Raw genomic sequence first — 27,202 nt, forward strand, 5'->3', positions numbered from 1 at the left:
TGATACTGTATATTAAAGAGGAAATCTAAGAAATAGCTAGTAACCTGAAAATCAGTTGGCTTATCAAATTACTTACAGTAGTTTTTAGTATATGAGTAATTTTGAGTGCAGGAACAGGGCTTAATGCTCACGAGTGTACAAGGTGTGATATGGTGGAAACAGTTAAAATTTTCATTTTTGTTGTAAAAATTTTACTTCTTTAGTGATTCCTCTGCTAAAGATAGAAACTTGCAATAGAATCTAAAACATTTTTAGGAATTTGGAGATCTCTATGAGGTTGCATGACAGAGGTTCTTTTACTGTAGGTGCAAAGGAGTGCATTCTCCAAATTCAATCTTCAGCACAACACAGTGTGACTCTCCTTTATTGAATTTTAATCTGGACATTTCAAGTGTATTTCCCAGAAATGGCCAAATCTGAGTTGGATTAGGATGAGTGACATGTTTAGATATGAAGAATAGAAAACTGTATTTCTGTGTACATTAAACGGATTGAGACTTTGTTTATTCTTCAAATAAATTATTCCATTTTATGTACTAACTACTTGCTGATACCAAATCATGAGTGGTTTGAAGTTGAATGGTATTTTATTTGACATTGTGTGAGACTGTATCCTTCTTGTGTCTGGCAATCTGATGAGTTAAAACCTGCCACAGCACTAATAGAGAGAGAAACATGAGAGTTTTCCGAGTTCTCATCTGTCTTAATGCCCTGTAATCCTATAAAAAAATGTTGTTTTCCTTTAGAACATTTTATTATCCACTGTTGCTTGTTCATGCAACAAAACCCCAAATAGTGCTTCAGGATATCCTTTAACAGAATTATTTTTTATGGTAGAAAAGACTTAAAATATCCCTTGAAGCTGTAGTGTGCTTTACTAGATACCTAATTGATTTTTAGAAGATTAAATTACATGTACAGTTTTTTGCAGAGGGATTGTTAGATAATTTTATCAGTATAAACTGGGATGTTTAATCAACTGGATTGTTTAGTCTTGTTTAGTCTTGTTATGAAAAAACCAAAACAATCTAAATTTTAAAAAATAGTTTGAAATTTCTGGAAATCAGAGGGTAGCAAAGGCTTCATAGAATCACAGAATAGTTTGGGTTGGAAAGGACCTCAAACATAATTCAGTTCTTGCCCATGACAGGGGGTTGGAACAACTTCCAGTAGACCAGGTTGCTCCAAGCTCCATCCAGCCTGGTCTTGAACGCTTCCAGGGATGGATCATTCACAAATTCTCTGGGCTGCCTCTGCCAGTGCCTCACCACCCTCACAGTAAAGAATTTCTGCCCAATAGCTAATCTAAATCTCTCCTCTTTTAGTTTAAAGCCATACCTTCTCCTACCACTTTGTGCCCCAGTATGCAATCAGGCTTTAGGGTTGCATGATGTTCTGTAGTCAGACATTCCTTCATAAAATTTCTCCTATATACATATGTATTAATGTCCTGTGTGCAGTTTTGTACCAAAAAACCTTTTCAGGATTTTATGGTAAAATATTAATTGTTATTGTGAAAGCCAAACTCATGACTCCTGGTGCTATTTGCTATGTCAGACACCTGTAAATTTGTCACCAGCATGTATGCATCCTTCTACAACTTACCTCACTCTCAAAGGACTTCCCAAGCCTGTCTAGTATTATAATTACTTACTTGGATTTATTGCAGAAAGTGCTTTAATAGCCTGGTGTTGATGCTAGACCAATTTTATTATGAAAATTCACCTAATAGTGTTGTGGAGGAATCAGGAGGATTTAGTTCAATCTTCATTTAAAACTGTAGTTTAAAAATTTTCAGCATGAAAAAAAATCTAGTTATTTTAAATCTCTGAAATAGGATTCAAATTGAGCCAGAGTGCTTTTGGTCCCTTAGTGGCTCCATAGATGATCTGCACAAGTGTTTGCGAGGACAATAATATGGCAAAGGGAAATGGATGCTAATAAATCAATTGTCGCTGTCAGCTCACTGTTTAATGTTCTCTAGAATACATAAGATTTATCACTGAGGAATTGTAGAATAATGGTGGTGTATGGAAACAAAGTCCACCAGGGAGATGTAGTACATCATTCGGATTTAGCGCTGCCATCTGCTTAATGGCATTGAGATGACTACAGAGGTACTTGTGATCAACCATTCATAGCAGTGACAGATGCTGCAGAGAGTTAACATGCCAGGGAACGAGCTTTGGAGCTGAAATCCAGATTATGTGGCAAGGTTGCTGAGAAAGGGGGCTGGGTTTGTTACCTCTCCAGTAGCATTAGGGGGTTTACTGTGTGCTTTTGGGTTTACTACTGAGAGAGAATGGCTAACACAGTTACTGTAGAGCAAAAAAAGAATGCGGACAAACCCCATCTGTCTGCTTCACGCACTCAGAAGTTTCAAAGAACTTCTTCAGGCTTGTTTGCTGGAATTTAAAGTGGGATACTCTTCCTAGAAGAAAAAAAAAAAAAAGGTAAAAAAGCTTTTTCTAGATTTATTTTTCAGCCTACAGCAGAGATCATAAGCCTAAACTATGAGAACACTTTCTGTTACCATGTGCCAGTGTCTGGTCAGGGACAAGATTGAGTCATTTATGTAGAAATGTTATTTTGTGTTTAATTATAATGCATAATTTAAAAAGTATTTTAGATCTTCAGTTGAGGCGGTCTCACCTTCACTCTGTTGCAGAATTTGATACAAACACACATAAAAATTAGGACTTGGAGAAATAGAAATTGCTGGATTTGTTTAAAGTTTTCTGCATTGTTCTGTGGTTTCCACATTTACCTAGTTAGTGCTATAGATTTCTCTTGGCAACAACTATTTTGCCATTGGCTTAAATAGCGTTTCTCAACTGCTCTTTGTGCATATCTAACAATAATTGCTATCACTTCCAATCATCCCAAAATGTGATAAATTCAAATTTCTGCTAATTTCTTGTGAGCCATGGAGCCACACAGTTAACCTAATCTGGGTTGAGGGAGCTGGCAAATTCTCTTTAGTAGACCTAAGTTTATTCAGTGCCACTAAATCATTCTGTGGTTATTGTTGATGTGTTGGGAAGTAAGAATTGAATGCTGCAACTTTGTTAGGTCGTTTACTTAAATGTATAAAAGCATAACTCTCCCTATGGAAAGTCCTAGGCAAGTAAAAGTGTGGTGTTGTGAATTATATAATTGCTCAGGTTGGAAAAGACCAAATAACACCAAATAAAATTATCACTTACCCAGCACCACCATGTTCACCACCAAACCATGTCCCCAGGTGCCACATCCAGACTCCTTTAAAGATTTTTCACTGTTTCTTGGGCAGCCTGTTTCAGTGCCTGACCATCTTTCAGTGCAGGAATTTTTCCCAATATCCAATATTCCTCACAAGGCAGACAGACCTTTCCACAACTTCCTTTCAGGTAGAGAGTGATAAGGTTCCCCCTGAACCTCCTTTATCATCCATGACCTTATTTACCATTTATTTCAAAAGTGACTGATTCAAGACAGAAAAGTTTTGTAATAGGAAAGATTATGCACAAAAACCCTGTGGTGTGAAAGGTTTCAGGAATTTTGTTTGGTAGCTTGTGGTAGTTACCTCACAATGGAGAACTGGATGTTGGGTTGAAAAGGACTTGGAAAAACATCTTGAAATCCAGCAGTGGCCATTGTTCAACTCATGCCTGAAGAATACATCTAAATTGGTTTGCTAAAATCCTTCAAATCTCTAAGTACTGCTTTTTATGTTACTCCAGAGGCACTTTAGTTATAAGAGAAGCTGATTCCTAGTATGCAGCTCTTGGAAATACCCTCCTCATTTCCCACTAGGAGCTCAAATTTTCAGGTGTTTTTTGAAACTATGCTTAGTAGTCACACAAGATTATGACATTCCTGTTTAATAGGAGGATTTTCATGAAGAGCTGAGCATATGGATTTGAAATTGGCTTATGGAGATGTTGCTGTTGGTATTTGAAAGTTAATTGCTAACAGTTTGTTGGTGATGCTCAGTGTTTTAAATTTGCATTGTTGAGTTTGTCAGCAATCATGCATTTCCAGGATGTATAAATATGCATTATATGCAAACGAGTGTCTGTTACTGTAGTTTTCCAAGATGTAATTCTCTCCATTTTAATGCTTGTAGCTGTTTGCATTTCATGCTTTGACTTATAAATCAAATCAGTCTGCAGGAGTTTGATTTCTGAGGATTGTGCAGAGGGTTGGCATTTTGTGTTGCTGTTTATGAACACCTGGTATGTACCAGAGTGTACTGAAGGTTATAATTCTGCAAAATAAAGCCTTAAAGCATTAGCATAAATAAGCAAATGTAGCTTTTAAATGAAAATCCTGGCATGTGATTTCCTGCTTAATTTTTGTGCTTATATTATTGAAAGAGATTATTTACTGCAGTTTTTCAGATCTAATTTTTCAGGTTTAAATAGATGTTTTCCTTTTGATTACATGTTGAGATGTGAGGAGGTAAACTATCCAGAAGTGCCTCATTAGCATATTTTTAATTGTGAAATTTTAATTCTTTGAATTGGTTTGTAGAAATTGGGTCTGAAATTTCAGTAAAAAGGAATAAGACTAAGGTTATTCAGCTGTAGTGATAGAAAAAACACAATCATATCTCATGGTGCACTCATTAAACTGGAAAAGGTTTTTTGAATCCTTGTGGTACTGGTAGATGGCTTCACTATTTAATAAATGTTAGGATTACTCTTCATCTGTACTAATTATAATCAATAAAATTAATTTGGTCTTCTTCATGATTTTGCTATTAAATTTAACTGTGTGCCTCCATATTTATGAAACAAGTAAAAATGCATTTGAAAATAAATGTAGAAAACTGTTAGAGAAAACTAATATGCAGGTGCTATAGTAGTACAAAAATAGTAACATCAAATTAAAAATATTGAAGAATCAAGAAAACTCATTATTTCATAAAATTCTATTAATTTTGCATGGTTGGTTTAATTTTACTTAGGTGATTTTACAGCATCTTAAACTGAGTGGTTGAATTCTGCAATACAATTAAAGAGGATTAGTAGTTGGTAGGATTTTGAATTTTTTTCCTTGACTGATTATGCAGTAAAAACACAAGGAAAAGAAAGGTCAAAGTGGATCTTCCAAGTCCAAAATACAAAAAAAAAAAAAAAAAAAAAAAAAAAAAAAAAAAACACCAAACAAAAAAAAAAAAACAAAAAAAACCAAAAACCCCAAAAAATAAAAATCATTGAAGGGCAATATTTTTTAAATATGAAATACTGTATTGTACCTGTTAGTGTAACTTGTGGAATCAGTCATAGTTTAAAATATCTTAATTATTTGAAGGCTTCAAATTAATTACAGTTTATTTTAAAAATAAGATTCTTAAAGTTTAGAGGATGGAGGTAACAAAGGGAAAGGGAGAATATCCAGCAGGATGCATTAGAAATGGTGCTGGATATGTGGGCTTTGGAGACTGAACAAGGATAATCAATCTTACAAATTAAAGTTATTCATTTAGGAAGGACTCCTCAAACTGCTCACATAGTAATTGACTTCCCAGCAGTTTGATTAAGAGATGGGAACATAAGGAAAAGAGACTACCTATTCTCTTCAGACTAGAGAAAGGACATCTTATGTTTACATTTGCAGACTAGAGAATGGCACATAGATACATATAGGGAAGACTTTTTTTTCTCCTGGAGTGGGGTGAAGAAGGGACTTCTCTGGAAACTCACACTTGGAAGCCAGTGCCTATTAGCTGAATGAGAAATCAGACTGCATCAACTCAGAACATATTTTTGTCACAGAACATGTTTTTGTAGATGAAGATTTGACACTGTTTTGCTGACAGTCAACACACTTTGGCTGCTTACTAGCAGTAATTGAAAGTTGCAGTTTTCTCTCTGAGGACCCTGTTGTATTCAGTTTGCTTTTCAAGGGAAGAAAAATCTCACTTTTTTTTGTTGGTAAGGAAATACCTACTTAATTGGGCAACTTAAAAATGGGATATGATTGCAGGAAAACTTTATAATGGTCTTAATTGTTTGTATTTGTATTTTATTTCAGTAGAAATACTGAGGGCTGTAAATTGTGCTTTTAAGCACAATTTTGATATGGTTCAGGTGTAGCTGGTGAAAAGAAGTGTGTTAGTAACCATCATAACCACATTTATCTTGTAGTAATTCTATCATGAGTAATGTATATGAAGCACCTGTAACATACATATGGATAGAGGTAGTGCAGCTCACGAGGCCAGGAAATGAATCTTTGCACTTAAATGGATAGAATTGTCCTTAGGAGGAAGAGTCCTGCCTTGCTGTGGTTGGAGAACCAAGGTTTGTACCCTGCTGGTGCAAAGGGAAGTACTGGAAAGGTTTTGAACATGGTAAAACTTATGATTATGCAGTCCTGAAAATAATTAAACCTAATCTTTCTTTTACCAAATGTATTCCTCGATGGCACTTCCATTATTTTTGAATTATATAAAACCAGGATGGGATGATACCTTTTCTCTCAAATGCTCTTCAATTTCAACTGGTCAAACCTCAAATTTTTAGAAAGATGTGCTCCTTCAGTAAAATAAAAATATAAGGTGTTATGTATATCTTCTGGAGCAGTATTTGGGATGATGGAATGGTGACAAAGCACCTGTGCACTTTTTGAGGACAGTGTGTTGGAGGCAGTGCTGTCTTGTACTCCAGTCTGTGACAACATTTTGGATTTCTGACAACAACATATGCAGAACTTGGGGGATGACCAAGAATTAGCTGGAATAATACCCCAGGTCTGTCCAGTATTGCAGTGAATAGTCTAAGGATTTTTTGACTGATACCTCTCAGATCTTCACTGTTTCCTGCTGCTTTCATTGCCCAGAATAATGTGTCTGTTTGGAGAGAGAGGAAAGAAAACATCCTTTTCTGATGTTAATATTGTTTCATGGTTTTTTTTCTCCATTTAGCAGCTGAAGTATGATTACTACACATGTGGACAGTTAAGGATTTCAAGTTCAGCTTCCTCTGATAGCAGTTCACAACCTGCTTTGCAAAGCAGACAGACAAGGAGTGGGGTGTCTGGAGCCTGGTTCTAATTCACCAGCCAAACTAAAGTGCAGAATTTATGCAACCTGAGTTTTTAGTTTTTCTACTGGTACTTTCTTATTCAATGTAGTGATTTTTTTACATTAATATGGTTAGCATATGTTCAGGGATGTGTTGTTGCTGTGTTCTGCTCATAGTTTCAAAGTAAAACTGTAGCTCCTGCTGCTGTTCCTGAGAAACTTTGTTTGTACTAACTGCTTCAATCACCTCTTTTATAATTGCCATTTTCCTTTCCTCTTTTAAGAGGTGGCACATTAGAATATAGTGGGGGAAGACTAATTGAGTTGAGACAGCAATAACTGGACATTTCAGATGGTAAAACTGCTCCAGGCAGCTGTGTAGAGTTCTGCTAGAAATACTTAGGTAGGTCTGTGCCTGGTAGGTAGCACCAGAATGCAGATGCCTCTGAGGGCATTCCAGTATTCAGAAGTAAAATCTCTCATTTCTACCATAAAAAGTAATTCCTAAATAATGGTAGCTAAGGGGATCCTTGAGAGGGCATTCAGGTCACATTTTAGGATGTGACAAGGGAAATTGTGTCATTTTTCTGTATTTTATAAAGCATTCACATAGGGGTCTCTGTTGGTTGACAGATACAAACTGAGCTGCAGGGGTAAAAATATATACTAAAGAAATCTCTACTAAGTAGCAGCAGAACTGGATATTAACTAAGAATTTATCTACAAGGTGCAAGAAAAGATGTGGGTCTGCCTAAAGGGATCAAAATTACATGTGATACTCATGTGAAAAAAGAAAAAGCCAAAATTTTGGTTGGTTTTTCCCTAATAAGCACTACTGGAAGCTGAACTGTTGGCCAAGGCTGTTTTTCATCAGAAGCCAAAGAAAGTTTCAGATCACTTGGTGCTTATACTGGGCTTGTCAGTGCTTAAATCTGGGATTTTCCAGTAAACTAGAAGCTTTCAGTCAGAGACCTTTTAATCTTCCCTTAGCATGCAGGCTCCCTACCACACTGCTTCTGTTTCAAACACAGAAATGTCATAATAGCCATTCTAAAAGATGTATCAAATATAAATAGTGATGGCAATCACAGCTGAATGAATTAAGTGCAATATATTTTTACTACCTTTGTGCATTTCTGGAAGTACATTTGGACTCTGTGGTCAATCTGCCTGTTTTAAGATTGTCCCAAAAATAGCCTAATGACCTCTACTGATATGGAATCACAGGATCATTAAGGTTGGAACAGACCTCCTGAGTCCAGTCTTTGACCAAACACGACCCTGTCAATTAAACCACAGCACTCAGTGCCACATCCAGACATTTCTAAAACACTTCCAGGGATGGTGGCTCCACCACCTCTCTCAGCAGTTCATTCCAGTGCCTGAACACCCTTTCAGTGAATAAATTCTAATGATGTCCTACCTAAATCTCCTTGGTACCTCTTGAGGCCGTTTCCTCTCATCCTGTCTCTAGTTGCCTGGGAGAAGAGACCAATCCCTCCCAGGAACAATCTCCTTTCAGGGCACTGCAGGGAGCACTAAGGCATCCCCTGAGCCTCCTTTTCTCCAGGCTCATACCCAAACACACCCATCTCCCACCTCCCTCAGCTGCCCCTCTTAGGACTGACTTTCCAGACCCTTCCCAACTCTGCTGCTCTTCTCTGGACACACTCTGGCACCTCAATGTCTGTCTTGTAGTGAGGGACCTGTGAGAGTTGGGTTGAAACTACTCTTCTGTTCATTCCAGTATCTCTAGCATAATAACCTAATAGTTAATAAAGTATAAAAGGTAAAGTTCCTTACAACCATCATGTAGAGCAGTTACTCCTGTTTGGTTTTTATAAACATTTGTTCTATTATGGTTCATCAAGATATTTTCAGAAACAAATCTGCTTAGTAGAAAACTGAGGTCATTTTTCATAGGGCCTTTGAAAGCTGATGTTGAATACCTCTAAATTAAAGTATTTTCAGATACTTCTCATAGTGATTCCAGAGAAATGGCAGGAAGCTTCCCAGTGCTCTAGTTTACTAAATAAAGCTGTAGAGAAGCATTTCTGCTTCATCAGCGCTGCTGTGCTAAAATCTGAGCTTGCTCCTTTCTGTCTGAAGCTTTTTCTCTGAACACAGAAAACAGACTCTTCCTCTGGCCTTACACTATTTAAGCCTCATTTCACACTTCCTCTGAACATTGTAGGATCACTGCCCAGCCCTCAGCAATTAGAAACAACATATTTAAATTTATTGTTGTTTTCTTATCCTTCCATAGCATTAAGTGGTTTCAAGTTTTTATGCTGACATGAAAAATCAAAGCAATTTTTCTTTGCTATCTCTGCGTTCTCTCTTGTCAACCCGAAGTCATTATGCTGGAATGGGAATATAAAAGAAGTTAAAAAGAGGGGATATAAGCAAAAGGTCTGTGTGTACAAAAGATCTGAATCACACCTGATACTCCAGTGTTAATTGCACTTGTACCATTTACTCAATGGTTAAGAAGATGGTTGACAACTCGGCTGGATACAGCATGTAATCCAATTATTTATCTTAAAAAGTAGATGCATAGGAAAGGAGGAAAAATAAAGAAAGTGGCTTCATGAAGACAATTCACATCTGAAAACAAAAGAGCTCCAAGCAGAGTCCATGTCAGTCTTGTTGGGTTAAAACAGGAAGAATCCATGTCATGTTTTCTCCTTTATTTGTGAAAGGAGTGAGTCACATAAGATAAAGAAGAAAATGAACTGAGTTTGTGGATTTTTTTTCCTCTCTGAGACAAAGTGAAATGAAGAGGAGCAACCTGAGCTCCCTGGTTAGTGGAAGGCTCCCCTGCCCATGGAATTAGATGATGCTTATGGTCCCTTCCAACCCAAGCCTTTCTGTCATTCTTTGAAAAGGCCTTTCCTTGCAGAGTAAATCCATTAAAGGAAATAAAGTTTAATAGTCTTCAGTCAGACAGCTAAGATGTCAGAGAATAGATATATATAAAAGAGTCTAAATGTAAAGGATGATTTTAAAGCAAAAATATATATCATAGCTTCTGTCCACAGGAAGACTTATTTATTGTAGATATGTAAGTCTTTGTAGCAGAAATGGCCTCAACTATCTCAGTTATCTCAGTTAATGAGTTAAAATGTATGGTTTAGAAGTCTAGTATTGCTGTAGGGTGTTTTGAATAATTTTGATTTTTGCAGGCAGTTGCTTTGAAACAAAATACAATTCTATAAGCTGAAAGTTCATATACAGTACTAGAGTTTTCTGTAATTCTAAAGAAACTTAAAAAAACCCATTAGCATTGGTCTTGGTTGTGGACACCATGGAATATTCAGACTCTAACAAATTAAACAAAAATTCATCTTTAAATGTTTAGCGTTTTTTCACCCAGGCCTCCTTATGTCCCCTTTTCTTTGAGTCTTGAAGTTTTCTCAGCTGAAGCTTTGTTTTTTTTTAAACACAGAATTGACTGGAGAATGTTGACATTATTAATAGAACATGAATGAATTAGAGCAGGGAGTACTGAATTTCACTGGGCAAGTTTACTTCCAATTGTACCTTACACTTTTCAGACAGAGTATTAATTTTGAAGGGTTTTTCTGTTAATAAAGATGTGTTGGGATATACTTTCAGTATAAGTGAAAGGTTTCTTCCTTTCTGATGTTTATTTGTTTTGCAGTTTGATTTTTTTTTTGTTTAACAGATATATTAGATCTATGAAATGAGACCCCGCAAAGTCATTCTGACAGGATTGACAGATACAGAATTGGAGCTCAGCTGCTATAGACTTCTAAACTTGATCACAGTCTTAAAATAAATACTATGTGGAAGGATAGTGAATGTCAGTTTTCAGTTTGTTTTCAGAATAAAGACTTTTATTACTGGCTGCTGCAGGGAGGAAATACTTCTTATTCAAACTTGTCCCTTATTCTGGGGTCCTCATCACCAGAGAAACCTTAGGGAAATGGTTTTGAAGAGATAATTCTTTGTGGGTTTCAAAGTGCTGTTGGTTAAGTTTATGTTTAGGAAGCATTATACCAGCAATAAAAAATACTCATGCAGGCTTTTTAGATATGCATTTGCACAAACCAAAACTGTATTTTTTTTTTCTGCCCTGGTAATTTTGAGTAGTTTCAAATTTTTAGTTTAAGGGAAAAAAAAGGAAACCCAAACCAAAACACAAACAACTCAAGCACAACAGTCTTTTGTCAGTTCAGAAGTAATTGAGATGTGTTGTTTGTTTTATATAAATGCTTTACCTGCTAATTCATGTTAAGGCTATAAATTGTTTATTTTCACTCTGTTGTTTATTTTGTTAGCAATCAATCTGATGTTAGGAACATTTTGTCAATATCAGTAATTATTTGCTAGTGATCATATATTAGTGATTTCCTTCTCACTCAGGAGGTGATTCTATGAAAAGGTCTTTCCTTGTAGAATAAATCCATTAAGGGAAATAAAAAGTTTAAGAGTCTACTGCTCTGGTAGCATCATTTCGTAGAGTATTTTCCAAATATTGTCAGCCCTGAGTCTTGCTGTGGTTGGAAAGAAAAGGAAAAGAACTATTTAGGCACTTGCTTTTCATATCCTGTGTAAAAGACTGCATGTAGCTAGAGTTGCATGAAATAAGGAAGCATAATGGAATTATGTCTAATTTTTCAGTTTTCATTCAGGGGTCTTAATACAAATATAAAAACCATTATGAAATGGAGGACTGTTTTAGGCCATGATTGTGGTATTCATCCACACTTTTGGATCCTACCAACTACAGATTTCATCTTTTAACATAGCTCCTATTGTCATTTCTTCCTGTTAAAATGATAGCCTTTATATTTGTGTTCTTCTGTCTGGTTTTGAAGGCACTGGAACTTGTGCACACACAGCAGCTGTATAACACTCCAATCATCAAATAGTTTACCCTTTATTGCATTCTTATCAGTGAATTTGGAGATATAAAAGTGAAATACTAGGTAACAGTAGGCAATGAAAAGGAATTTATAAGACAAATTAATTGGTTCAGTGCCTATATCTCCATTTTTTTCATTAACACTTGTAAGATCTTTTAACCTCCCCAACTATAATTTTAAATTGAAAAGTCTCATATCCACATTTACAAGTTGTCCCGGTTTAAAGGGACAGTATTGCCAGGAAAAGGGAATTCAGGAACTCGCAGGCACAAAAAAAGGTATAGGTTGGGAATAACAGTTCTTTACTGAAATATTTACAAGACAAACAAAAACAGCATCAGCTATACGAAAGAAAAAAAAAGAAAACCAGTGACAGAACAGAATGGAATTCAGTCCCAGTCCCTTTGTCAGTCACCGATGGCTCTCCGATGGAGCAGGGCGGGCGGCGTCTCAGTCGCGGCTGCTGCAGGGGCAGGGGAGGGGGCCAGGTGACCTCACCCGCCCCAGGTGGAAGAAAAGGGTGAGAGGAAGGAAACTCTGCTCACCGTGGGCGTCCCAGTTCCCAGTTGTTCAGAGCTAGCAGAAAGCTTTAGCAGTCCAAATCCAAGAAGCCTGATCCCAACAGGAGAAACGGAACCTCTCTCCTCCAGTTCAGCCGGCGAGCTGTGTGTGCTCCTACCCCCAGTGTCCTCTTACTTGCGGAACACAAAAGCAGGACTCCACCTTTCCCTAATGGGCCATCATTGCTTCAGCAGTCCTTTATCTCCAGCTCTTAACGGCTAATAGGAGAGCCATCCCGGCTAGCTTAACATAATAATGGGAAAAATTTCTAAACCTCGCCAACCCACAACATTATCCACCCCAAATTTTTTCCATGCTAACATACTACATTAAATTAGAACCTTTAAATTACATACATACATGCAGTTACAGACACAGTATCATAGGTAGTTCACCCCAGAACAAGGTCTCCTTGGGGTATGCATCGGGTTTCTCCATCCTTTTGCATCACCCACCAGGTACAACCTGGTCCTTGAGCAAAAACCACCCCACGGACAGGATTGTCTTTGCTGGAGGCAGAGTTCACCCAAACAGTTTTCCCTAGCATACCTCTCATGTGTACCACTGGAACCTTATCCCCATCTGGTGTTCCCAAGAGCTCAGATTGGGCAGGGCCTGCTCGGTTAGTGGAACCTCGGGTATTCACTAACCATGTGGCCTTTGGTAGATTACTTTCCCAGTTCTTGAAAGTCCCCCCACCCAGTGCCTTCAAGGTGGTTTTAAGCAGGCCATTGCACCGTTCGACCTTCCCAGCTGCAGGTGCATGGTAGGGAATGTGGTACACCCACTCAATGCCGTGTTCCCTAGCCCAGCTGTTTATGAGGCTGTTCTTGAAATGAGTCCCGTTGTCTGACTCAATTCTCTCAGGGGTGCCATGTCTCCAAAGGACCTGTTTCTCAAGGCCCAGGATGGTGTTCCGAGCAGTGGCATGAGGCACAGGGTAGGTCTCCAACCATCCGGTGGTGGCTTCCACCATGGTCAGCACGTAGCGCTTGCCTTGGCGGGTCTGAGGCAGTGTGATGTAGTCAATCTGCCAGGCCTCCCCATACTTATATTTGGACCAACGCCCACCATACCAGAGGGGCTTCACTCGCTTGGCCTGTTTGATGGCAGCGCACGTATCACAGTCATGGATGACTTGAGAGATACTGTCCATGGTTAGATCCACCCCTCGGTCTCGTGCCCACTTATACGTGGCATCTCTGCCCTGATGACCTGAGGCGTCATGGGCCCATCGAGCCAGGAACAATTCTCCCTTGTGTTGCCAATCCAGGTCTATTTGTGACACCTCTATCTTTGAGGCCTGATCAACCTGCTCGTTGTGTTGGTGTTCCTCATTAGCCCGACTCTTGGGGACATGGGCATCCACGTGACGAACTTTCACAGGTAGCTTCTCTACCCGGGTGGCAATGTCTTTCCACTCGTCGGCAGCCCAGATTGGTTTTCCCCTACGTTGCCAGTTTGCCTTTTTCCACCTTTCCAGCCAACCCCACAGAGCATTGGCTACCATCCACGAGTCAGTATAAAGGTAGAGCTTTGGCCACTTCTCTCTTTCAGCAATGTCCAGGGCCAGCTGAACAGCTTTGAGTTCAGCAAATTGACTTGATCCACCTTCTCCTTCAGTAGCTTGTGCAACCTGTCGTGTGGGGCTCCATACGGCTGCTTTCCACTTCCGGTTCATTCCCACGACGCGGCAGGAGCCGTCGGTGAAAAGAGCGTAGCATGTTTCATCTGCTGGCAGTTGGTTATACGGTGGGGCTTCCTCAGCGCGGCTCACTTGTTCTTGCTCCTCATCATCGGCGAGACCAAAATTTTCACCTTCTGGCCAGTTCGTAATTATCTCCAAAATCCCAGGGCGATTTGGGTTTCCGATGCGGGCGCGTTGCGTGATGAGGGCAATCCACTTGCTCCATGTGGCGTCGGTGGCGTGGTGGGTAGAGGGAACCTTTCCTTTGAACATCCACCCCAGCACTGGTAGTCGGGGTGCCAGGAGGAGTTGTGCTTCCGTCCCAATCACCTCTGAGGCAGCTTGGACTCCTTCATAGGCAGCCAAGATCTCCTTCTCTGTGGGAGTGTAGTTGGCTTCAGACCCTCTGTAGCTCCGGCTCCAGAATCCCAGAGGTCGGCCTCGAGTCTCCCCAGCCACCTTCTGCCAAAGGCTCCAGGACAAGCCATGGTTCCCGGCTGCAGAATAAAGCACATTCTTTACCTCTGGTCCCGTCCTGACTGGGCCAAGGGCCACTGCATGAGCGATCTCCTGCTTGATCTGGGCAAAGGCTTGCTGCTGCTCAGCACCCCAGTGGAAATCGTTCTTCTTACGGGTGACCAGGTAGAGAGGGCTCACAATCTGGCTGTACTCAGGAATGTGCATTCTCCAAAAGCCTATGGCACCTAGGAAAGCTTGTGTTTCCTTCTTGCTGGTTGGTGGAGACATTGCGGTGATCTTATTGATGACCTCAGTGGGGATCTGGCGCCGTCCATCTTGCCATTTTACTCCCAGGAACTGGATCTCTCGGGCAGGTCCTTTGACTTTGCTCTTTTTAATGGCAAAGCCGGCTCTCAGCAGAATCTGGATGATCTTTTCTCCTTTCTCAAATACCTCCACTGCCGTGTTCCCCCACACAATTATGTCATCTATGTATTGCAGGTGTTCTGGAGCCTCACCCTTTTCCAGTGCAGCCTGGATCAGTCCATGACAGATGGTAGGACTGTGTTTCCACCCCTGGGGCAGACGATTCCAGGTGTACTGCACGCCCCTCCATGTAAAGGCAAACTGAGGCCTGCACTCTGCTGCCAGGGGAATGGAGAAAAATGCGTTGGCAATGTCAATGGTGGCATACCACCTTGCTGCCTTGGACTCCAGCTCGTACTGGAGTTCCAGCATGTCCGGCACGGCAGCGCTCAGTGGTGGAGTCACTTCGTTCAACGCACGATAGTCCACAGTCAATCTCCATTCTCCATCAGACTTGCGCACGGGCCAGATGGGGCTGTTGAAGGGTGAGTGGGTTTTGCTGACCACCCCTTGGCTCTCCAGCTCACGGATCATCTTGTGGATGGGGATCACAGCATCTCGATTCGTCCGGTACTGCCGGCGGTGCACTGTTGAGGTGGCAATTGGCACTCGCTGCTCTTCCACCTTCAGGAGTCCCACTGCAGATGGGTTTTCTGACAGTCCAGGCAAGGTGTTCAACTGCTTAATGCCCTCTACCGCTACAGCAGCTATTCCAAAAGCCCATCTGTATCCCTTTGGGTCTTTGTAGTAGCCACTCCTAAGAAAATCTATGCCTAGAATGGGCGGTGCCTCTGGGCCAGTTACAATCGGATGTTTCTGCCACCCCTCTCCTGTCAGGCTCACCTCAGCTTCCAGCAAAGACAATTCCTGTGATCCCCCCGTCACCCCAACAATGGAAACACGCTCTTCCCCCACATGTTCTGATGGTATTAGAGTGCATTGTGAACCAGTATCAACTAATACCCTGTATTCTTGTGGTTCTGATGTGCCAGGCCATCGGACCCACACCATCCAATAGACTCTGTTATCCCGTGCCTCTCCCTGGCTAGAGGCAGGGCCCCTCTAGCCCTGGCTATTACTCCTTTCCTGAACATACATAGTGGAGGTTCCTTCAAGTGGGTCTGACAGATCATCCTCCCTTCTGTAATGCCCAGCACCTTGGTCATGGGAGGTTGAGGCTACCTTCACTTTAGTGTAGCTCCCTCGGTTAGCATTTCCCTCCCTGAGTTGACGCACCCGTGCTGCCAAGACAGAAGTGGGTTTCCCATCCCATTTTCCCATGTCTTCCCCATGGTCACGCAGGAAAAAACCATAGGTCAGCTCGTGGGGTGTACCCTCTTCCACTAGCTGAGGGGCGTGGGGCTGTAACCTTGGGGTATGAGGCTCGCACTGGTGCTGCTTTGATCTTCCTGATCTCCTCCCTCATCTCACTTATGTCACCTCTCATCCCCCTCACCTCCCTGATCTCCTCCCTCATCCCCCTCATCTCCTGGACCACGGAAGAAACCTGGGCCTGCACTACGCCATTCATCATACTGTGAAAATCCCTAAGCTTGTTAGCAACAGAGCTCACTGTTTCCCGGTGCTCATCAGCATTAATCATTGCAATGAAGGTGGTGTATTGAGATGGCCCTCGGTTTGCCAGGTTCCACAGCATGTGACCTGTGCACCTGACCTTGTCAGGGTCATTGTCATGCTGTCCATCCCTCCCAAAGAGTACCTCCAGTACCGCCACCTCTCTCAGCTGTTGAATCCCTTCCTCAACGGTTTTCCAATGCGTTCTATTATGGTACTCCTGCATTCTTTCTTTGTTGACAAACCTCTCTCTTACACTCATTAAAAGCCGCTCCCAGAGGGGAAGTGGGCCTGGCTCCCTTACGAATATTTGGTCCACACCTGAGTCCTGGGACAAGGATCCCAAATTCCTTGCCTCTGTACCATCCAAGTGCACACCTGTACCCATAAGGTCCCAGACCCGAAGTAACCAAGTTGTCAAAGCCTCCCGGCCCCGTCGTGCAATATCTTTCCGCAGATTGCGGAGATTTTCATAAGACAGGGACTCAGTGATGATTTCAACCTCTGGCTCCCCTGCTGGTTGTGAGGGCCCTCCTCTCTGGTCCTCTTTGTCTAGGTGCCTTGTTTTCATTTTAGACTTCCTAGTTTCTACAGGGGCGACTGCTGCTGGCTGTGAGAGCCCTTGCAATTCAGCTGGACCCTGGGCAGATGTAACACCTATGGGTTCCACTACAGCATCACTGGATTCTCCCCCTTTATGGCAGGGCTTGTCACCAGCTGGGGAGAGGTACTCCTTCATCATCTGGCCCATCTCACGTATCTCCTTCACTAGAAGCCCCACCCACTCCGGCTGGTTTCTTTCTGAGATGGGCTGTGGGGCAGGGTCAGGCTCTGGGGCAGCATCCCTAGTCTCTGGAGCAGGGTCAGGCTCTGTGGCAGCATCCCTAGTCTCTGGGGCAGGGTCAGGCTCTGTGGCAGTATCTCTAGTCTCTGGGGCAGGGTCAGTTTCTGTGGCCGCATCCCTAGTCTCTGGGGCAGGGTCAATGTCTGCAGCACCATCCCTATTTCCTGGAGTAGGTATCAGAGTTGTTATCCAGCTCAATCCCCCGTTATCTCTTAATGTTAAATAGGACAAGCCTATCAGTAACACCAGCCACTGTACGATATCATTAGCATTCAGAGGAAATCTGAACCCCTCAAAAACTGGTGGGGTAGACCCAAAAATTTGGGTGAGGGGTTGGGAGAAAATTTCCCCTGGTGTTATTCCCTCACAGTAGGTGCCATTATTAAAGTAATCCCAAAAACATGCATTTAGTGTGTGGTATCCCTGAATCCATGTACCCGCCGTCCAAAGGAAGTTAAAAATCCATGAATTCCTCACCTTATCAACCCATAAAGCAAGTTCGATAACAGTCACAGTAGCCTTAGTTACAGGGCCCATGCTTATGTAAGGGTTTGCAAATGGGAGATATACATGTATGAACACGTGCAGCCCAAACCAGATTAAACTGGACCACATGTTGCTAGCACACACAAAAAAAAAAAACAATTTCAGGCAACTGAAGAACTGTTATTCCTTAACCTCTGCCCCACGTTGGGCGCCAAGATCTGTCCCGGTTTAAAGGGACAGTATTGCCAGGAAAAGGGAATTCAGGAACTCGCAGGCACAAAAAAAGGTATAGGTTGGGAATAACAGTTCTTTACTGAAATATTTACAAGACAAACAAAAACAGCATCAGCTATACGAAAGAAAAAAAAAGAAAACCAGTGACAGAACAGAATGGAATTCAGTCCCAGTCCCTTTGTCAGTCACCGATGGCTCTCCGATGGAGCAGGGCGGGCGGCGTCTCAGTCGCGGCTGCTGCAGGGGCAGGGGAGGGGGCCAGGTGACCTCACCCGCCCCAGGTGGAAGAAAAGGGTGAGAGGAAGGAAACTCTGCTCACCGTGGGCGTCCCAGTTCCCAGTTGTTCAGAGCTAGCAGAAAGCTTTAGCAGTCCAAATCCAAGAAGCCTGATCCCAACAGGAGAAACGGAACCTCTCTCCTCCAGTTCAGCCGGCGAGCTGTGTGTGCTCCTACCCCCAGTGTCCTCTTACTTGCGGAACACAAAAGCAGGACTCCACCTTTCCCTAATGGGCCATCATTGCTTCAGCAGTCCTTTATCTCCAGCTCTTAACGGCTAATAGGAGAGCCATCCCGGCTAGCTTAACATAATAATGGGAAAAATTTCTAAACCTCGCCAACCCACAACACAAGTGTTTAAAAAAAAATCCTAAACGAAATTAAATACAGTTTCCAATTAATAAACAAGCAGGACCTCAGTTGTCACTGTCACATGGATACTTACCTTTCTTAGGGCATGTATTATATCCTTCAAGCTTTCTTTTCAGCTTGAGAATGTGTAATAAGTATTTCTTGTCATGTTTTCTTTCTTCTCTCCATGGCCCTCCTGCCCTGCAGTGGAACAGATTACTACGACTATGGCCACGGACTGAGTGAAGACACCTACGACTCCTACGGTGAGTGGTTTGTGAGCTCAATCCTGCACAGCAGACTCTGGGAAAAAAAAAAAAAACATAATGAAAGGATAATTTCTGTGAAACAAAGCTTAGTCCTGCAGCAGGTAATGGCTGCTCAGGGATTCCTGAGGTGTCACAGAGCTCCTCGTGTGCTTATTGAGAAAAATGCCCTCTGTGGTCCGTTAGCTAACGCAGTCATGGGAAACTAACACCAAAGAAGTAGAGAAAATAAAACTTAAATCATGATGCACTCAGCCTTTTCATGTCACATTCAATGAGATTTAAGAAAAAAAATGTGGGTGGAAGACCTTTCTCCAGGAACTTTTGGCTGCCAAAAGCAAATGCTTCTGGTGTGGCACAGCTTGTATTGAGACTTGGTACAAGGTAGGAATCTGCTGAAACTCCCAGTTGAATTAGGGCCTAATTGAGTGTTTTTTAGCTTTGTATGGTTCTTTTGTTTTAGTTCATTTTCATGCATCAGTCTTGGGAAATCAAGCAGGGAGTCATTATGTAAAGGTTAGGGAAGTACTTTAGGTAGCTAACAGACATGAGGGCAGCAGGTTACTCTGTAGAGAGACAAAACATTGCATAATGAAGCAAAAAACATATGCCAGTTGTAAAGATAACTTTTTTTCTTTTCTTTTTTTTTTTTGCTATAGCAGTCTGGTAGTGACAGATTTAATTAAAGAAATCTGTTACGGGTTAGAAGCATAAAGCATTTTAAAAGGCACCTTTTCTTAAGGGGTAAATGTTAAGTCTCTGGATAGAGATCAGAGCAGTACAATCTAGGTGTCTCAAATCTCAAACATGTGAGGGTTTTTAGTAACCTGTGTAAAAGTTGTGATTCTGAGTACTGAATGCTTCAATAACTAGAGCTCTAACTGAATTTTTCTGAGGTCTATTTCTAACTCCATGTGGAAGTGCTTTCTACTTGAAACTAAAATGACCTTAAGTTGTGGTAAATGCACCTAATGCAGTAGTTTGCCCAGTGTATCTGCTTAAACTCACTATTTTGCTTAAGGAGAAAAGACAGCTCATCAAAAGAAGAGGTCACTTGTAATTCCTCTGTCCCCCAGCACTTTCAGTTGGTGTTGATAGATATATAGCTTAAATCTTTATTTCAGCATTAAAATAAACTGTTTGCCATTATAAATGTGATATTTCTAAGACTATTTCATTAATGCAAAATTGATGGGGGAAAAAATATATGAAACTGCTTAATGTAGATAGACTGACAGGGAGAGATATTGATTGCAGTATTTAAGGTTGAAAATATGGATTTTTCACTGCTTTTGCATTTAAAATTGGTTTTCTATTTATCAAAGCACAGCCACTCAGAATATTAAGTGATGTATTTATTCAAGTTGAGAGAAAGACTATAAATACCTTGAAGAATGATTATGGGTTGCAGCCACTGTAGTTTTTGCACATATAAATAGTTAGACACTTAAGAAATCAAGTATATCCCTTAAAAGCACAGTTAGAGATAATAATCATCTTCACTATAGGTAAAGAACATTAGATGTCTCAAAATAAGTAACACTGCCTCATGAGCAGGTAGCTGTCTAGTGCTGGCTGGGAGGAGATTCAGATCCTCAGGAGGTATTTAAACGTTTCCTCTGAGAAACTCAGGTGACAATTGAGAGGATGTAGGAAGAATATCAGTGTTTTTAGGATTTGGAGCCCTGGACATCACCAAAATGAAAACTAAGAAACAGTAAGATAACTCTTTACCCTGCTAATTTATCAACTGCTTGAAAAAGAGCAAGTATTCCCCTTAAACTGTAACTCAGACTTCTCTTTTCATTTAAACAGTTCTTGCAGCAGTGTTTAAAAGCTAGGATACTTTAATTCCTACTCTTCAGCTGCCCATACTATTAGGCTCAGGGTCTTTTTCTTTTTTTAATTTAAGTCTTGCTTTCTGTGTGGTGAAGAAGCACAAGAGGTTGTTCTCAGATACCCCTGAAAATTGCCTGAGGTGAAAGTTTAATTCTTTCAGCCTTACACCAAATTTGAACTTGTTCCTCTTACCTCCTAGGCAAATGTCCTGACCACCTGGGTATGATTTATAGCCTACACCCTGCAGGCAGCCACCTATTACCTATATTATTAAAAAATAGTTAGGATGAGGCTTCTGCAAAGGGATTGTGAAACTGAACCCTTGACATATGAATCCTTGTAATCTAATTTCAGATATCTCATGTCAGAGCAAGTTACCTCAGCATTCAAAGTGCAGAGGTTCTTTTTGAGGTTTTTTGGGGGTTTTTTTTAATGGCCTAGAAAGACAAAGTAATGTCTGTGTTCTATTCTACCATACATTTTAGTTCAATTTTAGTTTCTGGATTGCATTGGGTTCACTGGAGCACCTGTCTTCTGTTTAGGGCAGGACAGTTCTCCAAAAATAAGTATGGAAACACATCCACTGTTTTAAGGTGTGTTTACTTTGGGTTTTTTTTTTTTTTTTTTTTTTTTTTGCTGCTTTTTTTAATTTTTGTTCTCTTAGATGTGACATAGTACTCTGATTTATTTCCATCATTAAAGTGTACCTAAGTACTCAGTTTCCTTATATTCTGTGTTTAATCCTATGTTTTCCCTTTTGCAACTGCCTGGCATAGTAGGTCTGACTCTCATTTAAGATAATTTTTGCTACTTTTTAAAAATATTTATTGCCATTAAATGTGGTACGATGATGAACCATTAAAGATGGCACAAGCTTTTTCACAAACTTATTTTATAACCAAAATTCAAACAACCAATGTTCCTTGTCTTTTTAATATATTTTTAATAATCTTCTCTCCTATTTCTCGAATTTCAGAGGAGGTGTATGTTTGCCTCCAGAGAAATAGAATCCTGGCCTTAGGATGTTAAAAGCCACAGTGATACTTGAGGCTTACTTTGCGTGTTTGAATTAGGCCTAAATTGGCACTGATGCAGAGAAACTTATTTCTGAGGGCAGCTTATTTCCTTATACATAATTCATACCTCCCATTCATTTCATCCCATTGCAATTATTGGTGTGTCTGCTGTGGGAGCTGACATTTCTGTGCATTTGCAACAAGCCGGTTCCAGTTAAATTTCGACAGTCGTAAATATTTTTGCTATTAGCTTGCCACGTTCCCTGTTCCTGTGTGCTGAGAAATCCCTGTGGGATAACTCAGATAGATGTGCTGTACCCTGATTTCTTGTTTCAAGTGTTAGACTTGTACAGCTTGGTTTCTGTAAACAGAATGTGACTGTTTGATTCACAGATAAGAAAAATTACGTTCAGTGTCTGAGAATATTGGAAGGGCTCTGACCATATTTTCTTCTCTTGCAGGGCAAGAAGAATGGACCAACTCACGACACAAGACACCTTCTGCAAGGACAACAAAAGGAGTCTACAGAGACCAGCCATATGCCAGATACTGATTGTACTGTCTGATGTTGTGAAATATCCAATCTCCACCAGTCCTGTATACTGTTCAAAGTAATTTTTTCTATGAACAATCCCTTTTTATTAACTCAAAGTGCATAAAAAATCTGAATGGATGGACTGAACTTAAAACATTTTGTTGAAAGAACAACCTGGACAGAAAGATATGTAAAACAAGGAACTTTGTTATTTCCAAACTGTGTTTGAAAGAATAGGTGATCAAAAAAATAACCTTTGATTAACTAGTGTTAAACAAAAAATAGGTTTACTAAATACATTAGTCCATTCTTTTTAACATAAGCGTAACCTTTTATTTTAAAGGTTTTCAACAATTTAGTTTTTAGCTTTTATTTTCAGCCATTTGCTAGATTTTCTCTTTGCAAACATGCGTAAAAAGGGAAGCAAACTACAAATGCGAATAATGTGGTATTTTGTAACTCAAGTCTTGAAATGTTCTGTAGTGTTAAGCAAAGTTTTACCCTTGCTTGATACTAAATAAACTTTTGAAAGAAAATCAGTGTGTGTGAGATTAATTTTATGCTTTATCTTATAATAAAACTTCATAAATAGTAGTAAACAGGGAGAAATGTTTAACAGTGATCAGCATAAAAGGCTCATATTAAATATTGTGCAACTTCTTTTAAAACAAAATGGTTTAAACCTAAATGTATCTCTCTATATACTCACAGTAGATATAAATGCTGTTTAAAATATCCAAATGGTATGGATCTGCTTGAGTGCCACATTAAATCAAAAGCCTTTTGTTAAAAAAAAATGGTTTAAAATAGCAAATGAATTTTCTGGAAAAAGATGTGACTAGTTTTCACCTTGTTGAGCGTTTTTTCACTAGTGCAACTTTGGAATTTTTAAGAGAATTTTGGTACGTTAATGACCACCTCGCTCCGTGCTGGAAGCAATAAACACAAAGCTTTTAAAGACTTTCTGACTTGACTAATTGAGGTCGCTTTCGTCAGAGGCAGAGGATGTGTAACCCTTAAAACGGTCTTCATTTGCAAAGGTAAATAAATCAAATAAGATTTTAATCTCACTTAAGTTATCTTAATATAACCAATAAAAACAGGGAGGCTACAACTTAGAAAGTTTCATTTTAGAATGTAGGAGAGACTTGTGAGGACACCTAAATTCTCATTTTAAAACGTTTAATTTGTGTTAGTCATCTAAAAAGCCTTAGATTAGCTAGTTAAATTTGGACAAACTATTCCCTATTAAACAACTGTAAAACCTCATAACCAGTAGTTTGTAATATATTATTTTTCCATAAATTCTAGTAACTTAAACGTTGCAAATGTTATCTAAAGCTTTTTTTTAAGCATTGTTTCTATTACTTATAGTTTGATTTATGTTGTTTTCTTTAGTTTTTATTTGAAATTCTTTGAAATTTAGTAAAATCTTTTTTCTTTTTCTCTCTTGTCAGGAAACTCACCTCCTTGGACAGCCAAAAGAACAAAAACCCTAATCTTCTGATGCTTTGGTAGGTATATTTACTCATCTGTGAAATTATTAAATAGATAATGGTACTTTTGATCAGGTCCTTAATTCTGCACAAAACTTTGTTAGGTGTCACTGTCTTTGTTCAATTTTGGTTGGAAAAGTAATAGTTTTAAATTTTCATTAATCAGGACATTCACCTGTCACTGTGTGAACACTCCCCTGGCAGTTTATTGAAGGGTGTGCATGGCTTTGAGAGCATCTCAAATAATTAAGGGTTTGATTGGACAGAGGAAGCTGAAGAAACCAAATGTAATTTGATGCTTGTAGTTTTCAAATAGGAATTTAAAGCTCTAATCTGGTCAGCAAACTTGTCTAAAATATAAAAAATACATTTTGTAAACTGATTTTCAAAGTAAAGCATTTCTGTACAAGTAGCAGACTGATTTATGGCATTAATTGAAGGAGAGCAAATCCATTAAGAAACATTAGCTAAAGAATAGCTGCTGGCTCTACTGTTTCTGGTCAATTCAATATATAAAGTAAGAAATAATTTAACTGTATTTATACTCAGATGGCGTACATTTTAAATAAAACAGATTTTTTTATCTACTTGAAATGGTAATTCTTCCTGCTAACCTCATGATCTCAGTGCTTTTAGTTGACAAGGCTCAGATAAATAGAGCTCTAGACTGTGAAATACTGCATAAGTTGCACTGCCTCTGTGTACTGCAGTAAATTTAAGAGGCTGTTGTCACAAGCTAAAGGAACCTTTTGTACATACAAAATGGCTTTAGAACTGTTTTGACCGTTTTAAAGGCTTAAATCAAAGGACTCCAAGAGTAGGAGAGCTTGAAGAAGATTTCTCCCCTTTGGGGCTCAGAGGGCAAAGATTTAATACCAGCTACTAGAACTGCTATGGCAAAACTGAATATATAAATATCTTTTAAAAATATTTATAACATTTGGCACAATCTCTCCTTCTGATCACATCCTAAATCACATAATATGATGAACTACATAGGAAGTGTTCATCTGCTAACATCATGTGTTATATTAAATAGACAGAATGAAGCTTCAGGGGTTGAAACTAAAATACCTAGTGGCAAGGGTGGCTAGTAGATAAATAAGTGAATCAGAAGTTGATTCAGTGCTCTGAATTGTTTATCCAACTCTTTTATTTAATGCCATATTTTCTTACTGCCTCCAGTGTGGAGGATGAATGTGTGAGGATCAGCAGGTGTGATTCTCTACTACTCTACCCTGAAGTCCTAGAGAACCTTAAATTGTTTTAGGTTCCCTTTGGGGTGGAAAAGCGTGGCTCCCTGATAGTAGACGGTCTCAGTGCACCATTTAATGATTTCCACATGAATTAGGTCTTCCTTTTTCCAATGCTCTAAATTGGTACATCTTATTTCTCCTAAGAAAAAGTGTTTTCATGCCACTTAAAAGAAGACTGTTATATCAATTCTCATGTCCTATGTGTGCACAATAAAGTACATCAGTTTAAACAAATGGTATTGGGTATTCTTCAAAACTTTATTTTTGTGCAAAACTTTTCTTGGCATTTCCTCAAATTACATGCAATAGCATTGTATTTCTCTTGTGGGTGTTTTTTTTTTCTGTGGAGTAATCTCTTAAGTTAAATCCATTTGCTTTTGAGCAGAGGGAAAAATAATCTAAAAAGGCCTCTACATGAAAGAAAGCCAATGTAGAAGGCAGCCTTTCTTCATTGTGACAAATTTTTAAGTGTCATTCTAGTAGGGTTCTGCACTCTAACACTGGACTGTTACTGTATGTTACTGTTCAAAAAAGTAATGTTAATTGGCACAATTATTCATATCATCAATTTGCTTTATTTAATCTTTATAAAATTTCCACTGAATTTCAATGATAGCAGTTTCTGCAATGATTGTCTAGATCTACATATATTTATTATATGTGTAATTGTGTAATTCCTCTATTTACAATCTGACAGGCTTCAGAAAACTCATGGTCTCTAGTCTCAAGATATATACAAATAAAGTGTATTTTGCTCTTTTTCAGGAACTTCTGCCATGTTAATTATGGACTGCTTAGAGCACTGTACTTACCTGTGTGCTCAGACACTGACGAGACCGAGTATGAAAATCCTGCTCAGCGTTTCTTGTATGAAAGCCTTAAAGTGTATAACAGCATACATACACTTTTTAAAATAATTGTATATTGAAACTCTTAACTGTATAGTGATGCAACAATGTTTTATTTGGAGCTCAATAAAGAATTTCCGTCTAAGTTCCTGTTACAAAGCAATAATGCAACCTCCCATTCTTTAGTGACTCTTTTTAGCCTTATGCAGCAAGTGTAAGAGAGTGTGTGAAGTCTCATGACTAGAACTTAAATGCTTTTGGAAGTAGCTTGTCTAATGTATGAACAACATGGATAAGTTAAAATGAAGATTGGTGTTGTCTGCTGAAGCTTTTCTTAATAGCTAATTGTAAACAAGTCTGCTCCAGAAAAGACTCTTGGGTAGAAATAATGCTCCGACTTCCATTTCCTTCAAAAACTTGTATAACAGGAAGGTGTTTAATCCCTGTCAATTATTATATCAATAAGGAGCAATCCCTGCTGCTTATTCTCTTTCACTTGGTGTTTGATGCATAGGAATCTTTTCTCTAATACACAGTCACAGGTTTTCTAGTAGTAGAGTCTTGGATGAGGCTTTTACACCTTGATAAATCTTGTATCCAACAGTCATGTTTCCTCAGTGCTTTCTGTTTTATATTAATTGTGATTGTGATAATTTGTAACAGAAATAAAGTTCTGATAATTTATTTTCTTGTGTTCTTTTTCACAAATACTGCTTGCAGAGCATGTGTGCCCCATCCATCAATTATGGTTCCATCACAGATGCATTTTTCTTCACTGAACCTCAATTTATTGCCAACAAAAGCATAATTTGGTTCTGTGTTGTTGCTGCTTTGAACATAAACAATACCAGTTGTCAGTTTTGCACCAAACTGCTTCCTCTTCAACAGGTTTCATAACTTCTAATTCCATATATTGACTACTGAAAAATAGCTTTGAAGTTGTGGGGATGTGGATAAAAATAAGATTTCCTATTAACAGTGGCACCAATGAAATTATCTTGAGTAAGGCAGTTTGTAATAGACTTAGAAAACTGACCATTAAAAAGTCTGTATTTTTAACCTCTGAATATTTAAGGTGATTGTCAGTTAATCTCACCATCTGGAAAGGTTTTCCCTGCCTTCATCTCTCTCTGTGCTAAAACTGCATTTCTAAACGGTTTTCTACAGCCAGCAACAGTAATTATTTAAATAAGCAAAAGCATA

At 39.5% G+C, this 27,202-nt stretch overlaps 1 protein-coding gene across 2 annotated transcripts in view; it reads left to right on the top strand.

Moving 5' to 3' along the window:
- Nucleotides 1-26,683, top strand: part of LOC117001603 (KH domain-containing, RNA-binding, signal transduction-associated protein 3-like) — a 96,004-nt gene extending 69,321 nt beyond the window's left edge. The window contains exons 8-11 of one of the 2 annotated variants that reach the window (XM_033070044.2): nucleotides 18,951-19,009; nucleotides 22,326-23,439; nucleotides 23,857-23,913; nucleotides 25,917-26,683. In XM_033070044.2, the coding sequence (XP_032925935.1) occupies nucleotides 18,951-19,009; nucleotides 22,326-22,417 (151 nt within the window). In that variant the 3' untranslated portion in view covers nucleotides 22,418-23,439; nucleotides 23,857-23,913; nucleotides 25,917-26,683. The remainder of the gene's footprint in view (nucleotides 1-18,950; nucleotides 19,010-22,325; nucleotides 23,440-23,856; nucleotides 23,914-25,916) is intronic. The other variant, XM_042779653.1, reaches the window with a different exon arrangement.
- Nucleotides 26,684-27,202: the final 519 nt, after the last annotated feature.

Source organism: Catharus ustulatus, chromosome 1, assembly GCF_009819885.2.
Source record: "Catharus ustulatus isolate bCatUst1 chromosome 1, bCatUst1.pri.v2, whole genome shotgun sequence".
Lineage (NCBI taxonomy): Eukaryota > Metazoa > Chordata > Aves > Passeriformes > Turdidae > Catharus > Catharus ustulatus.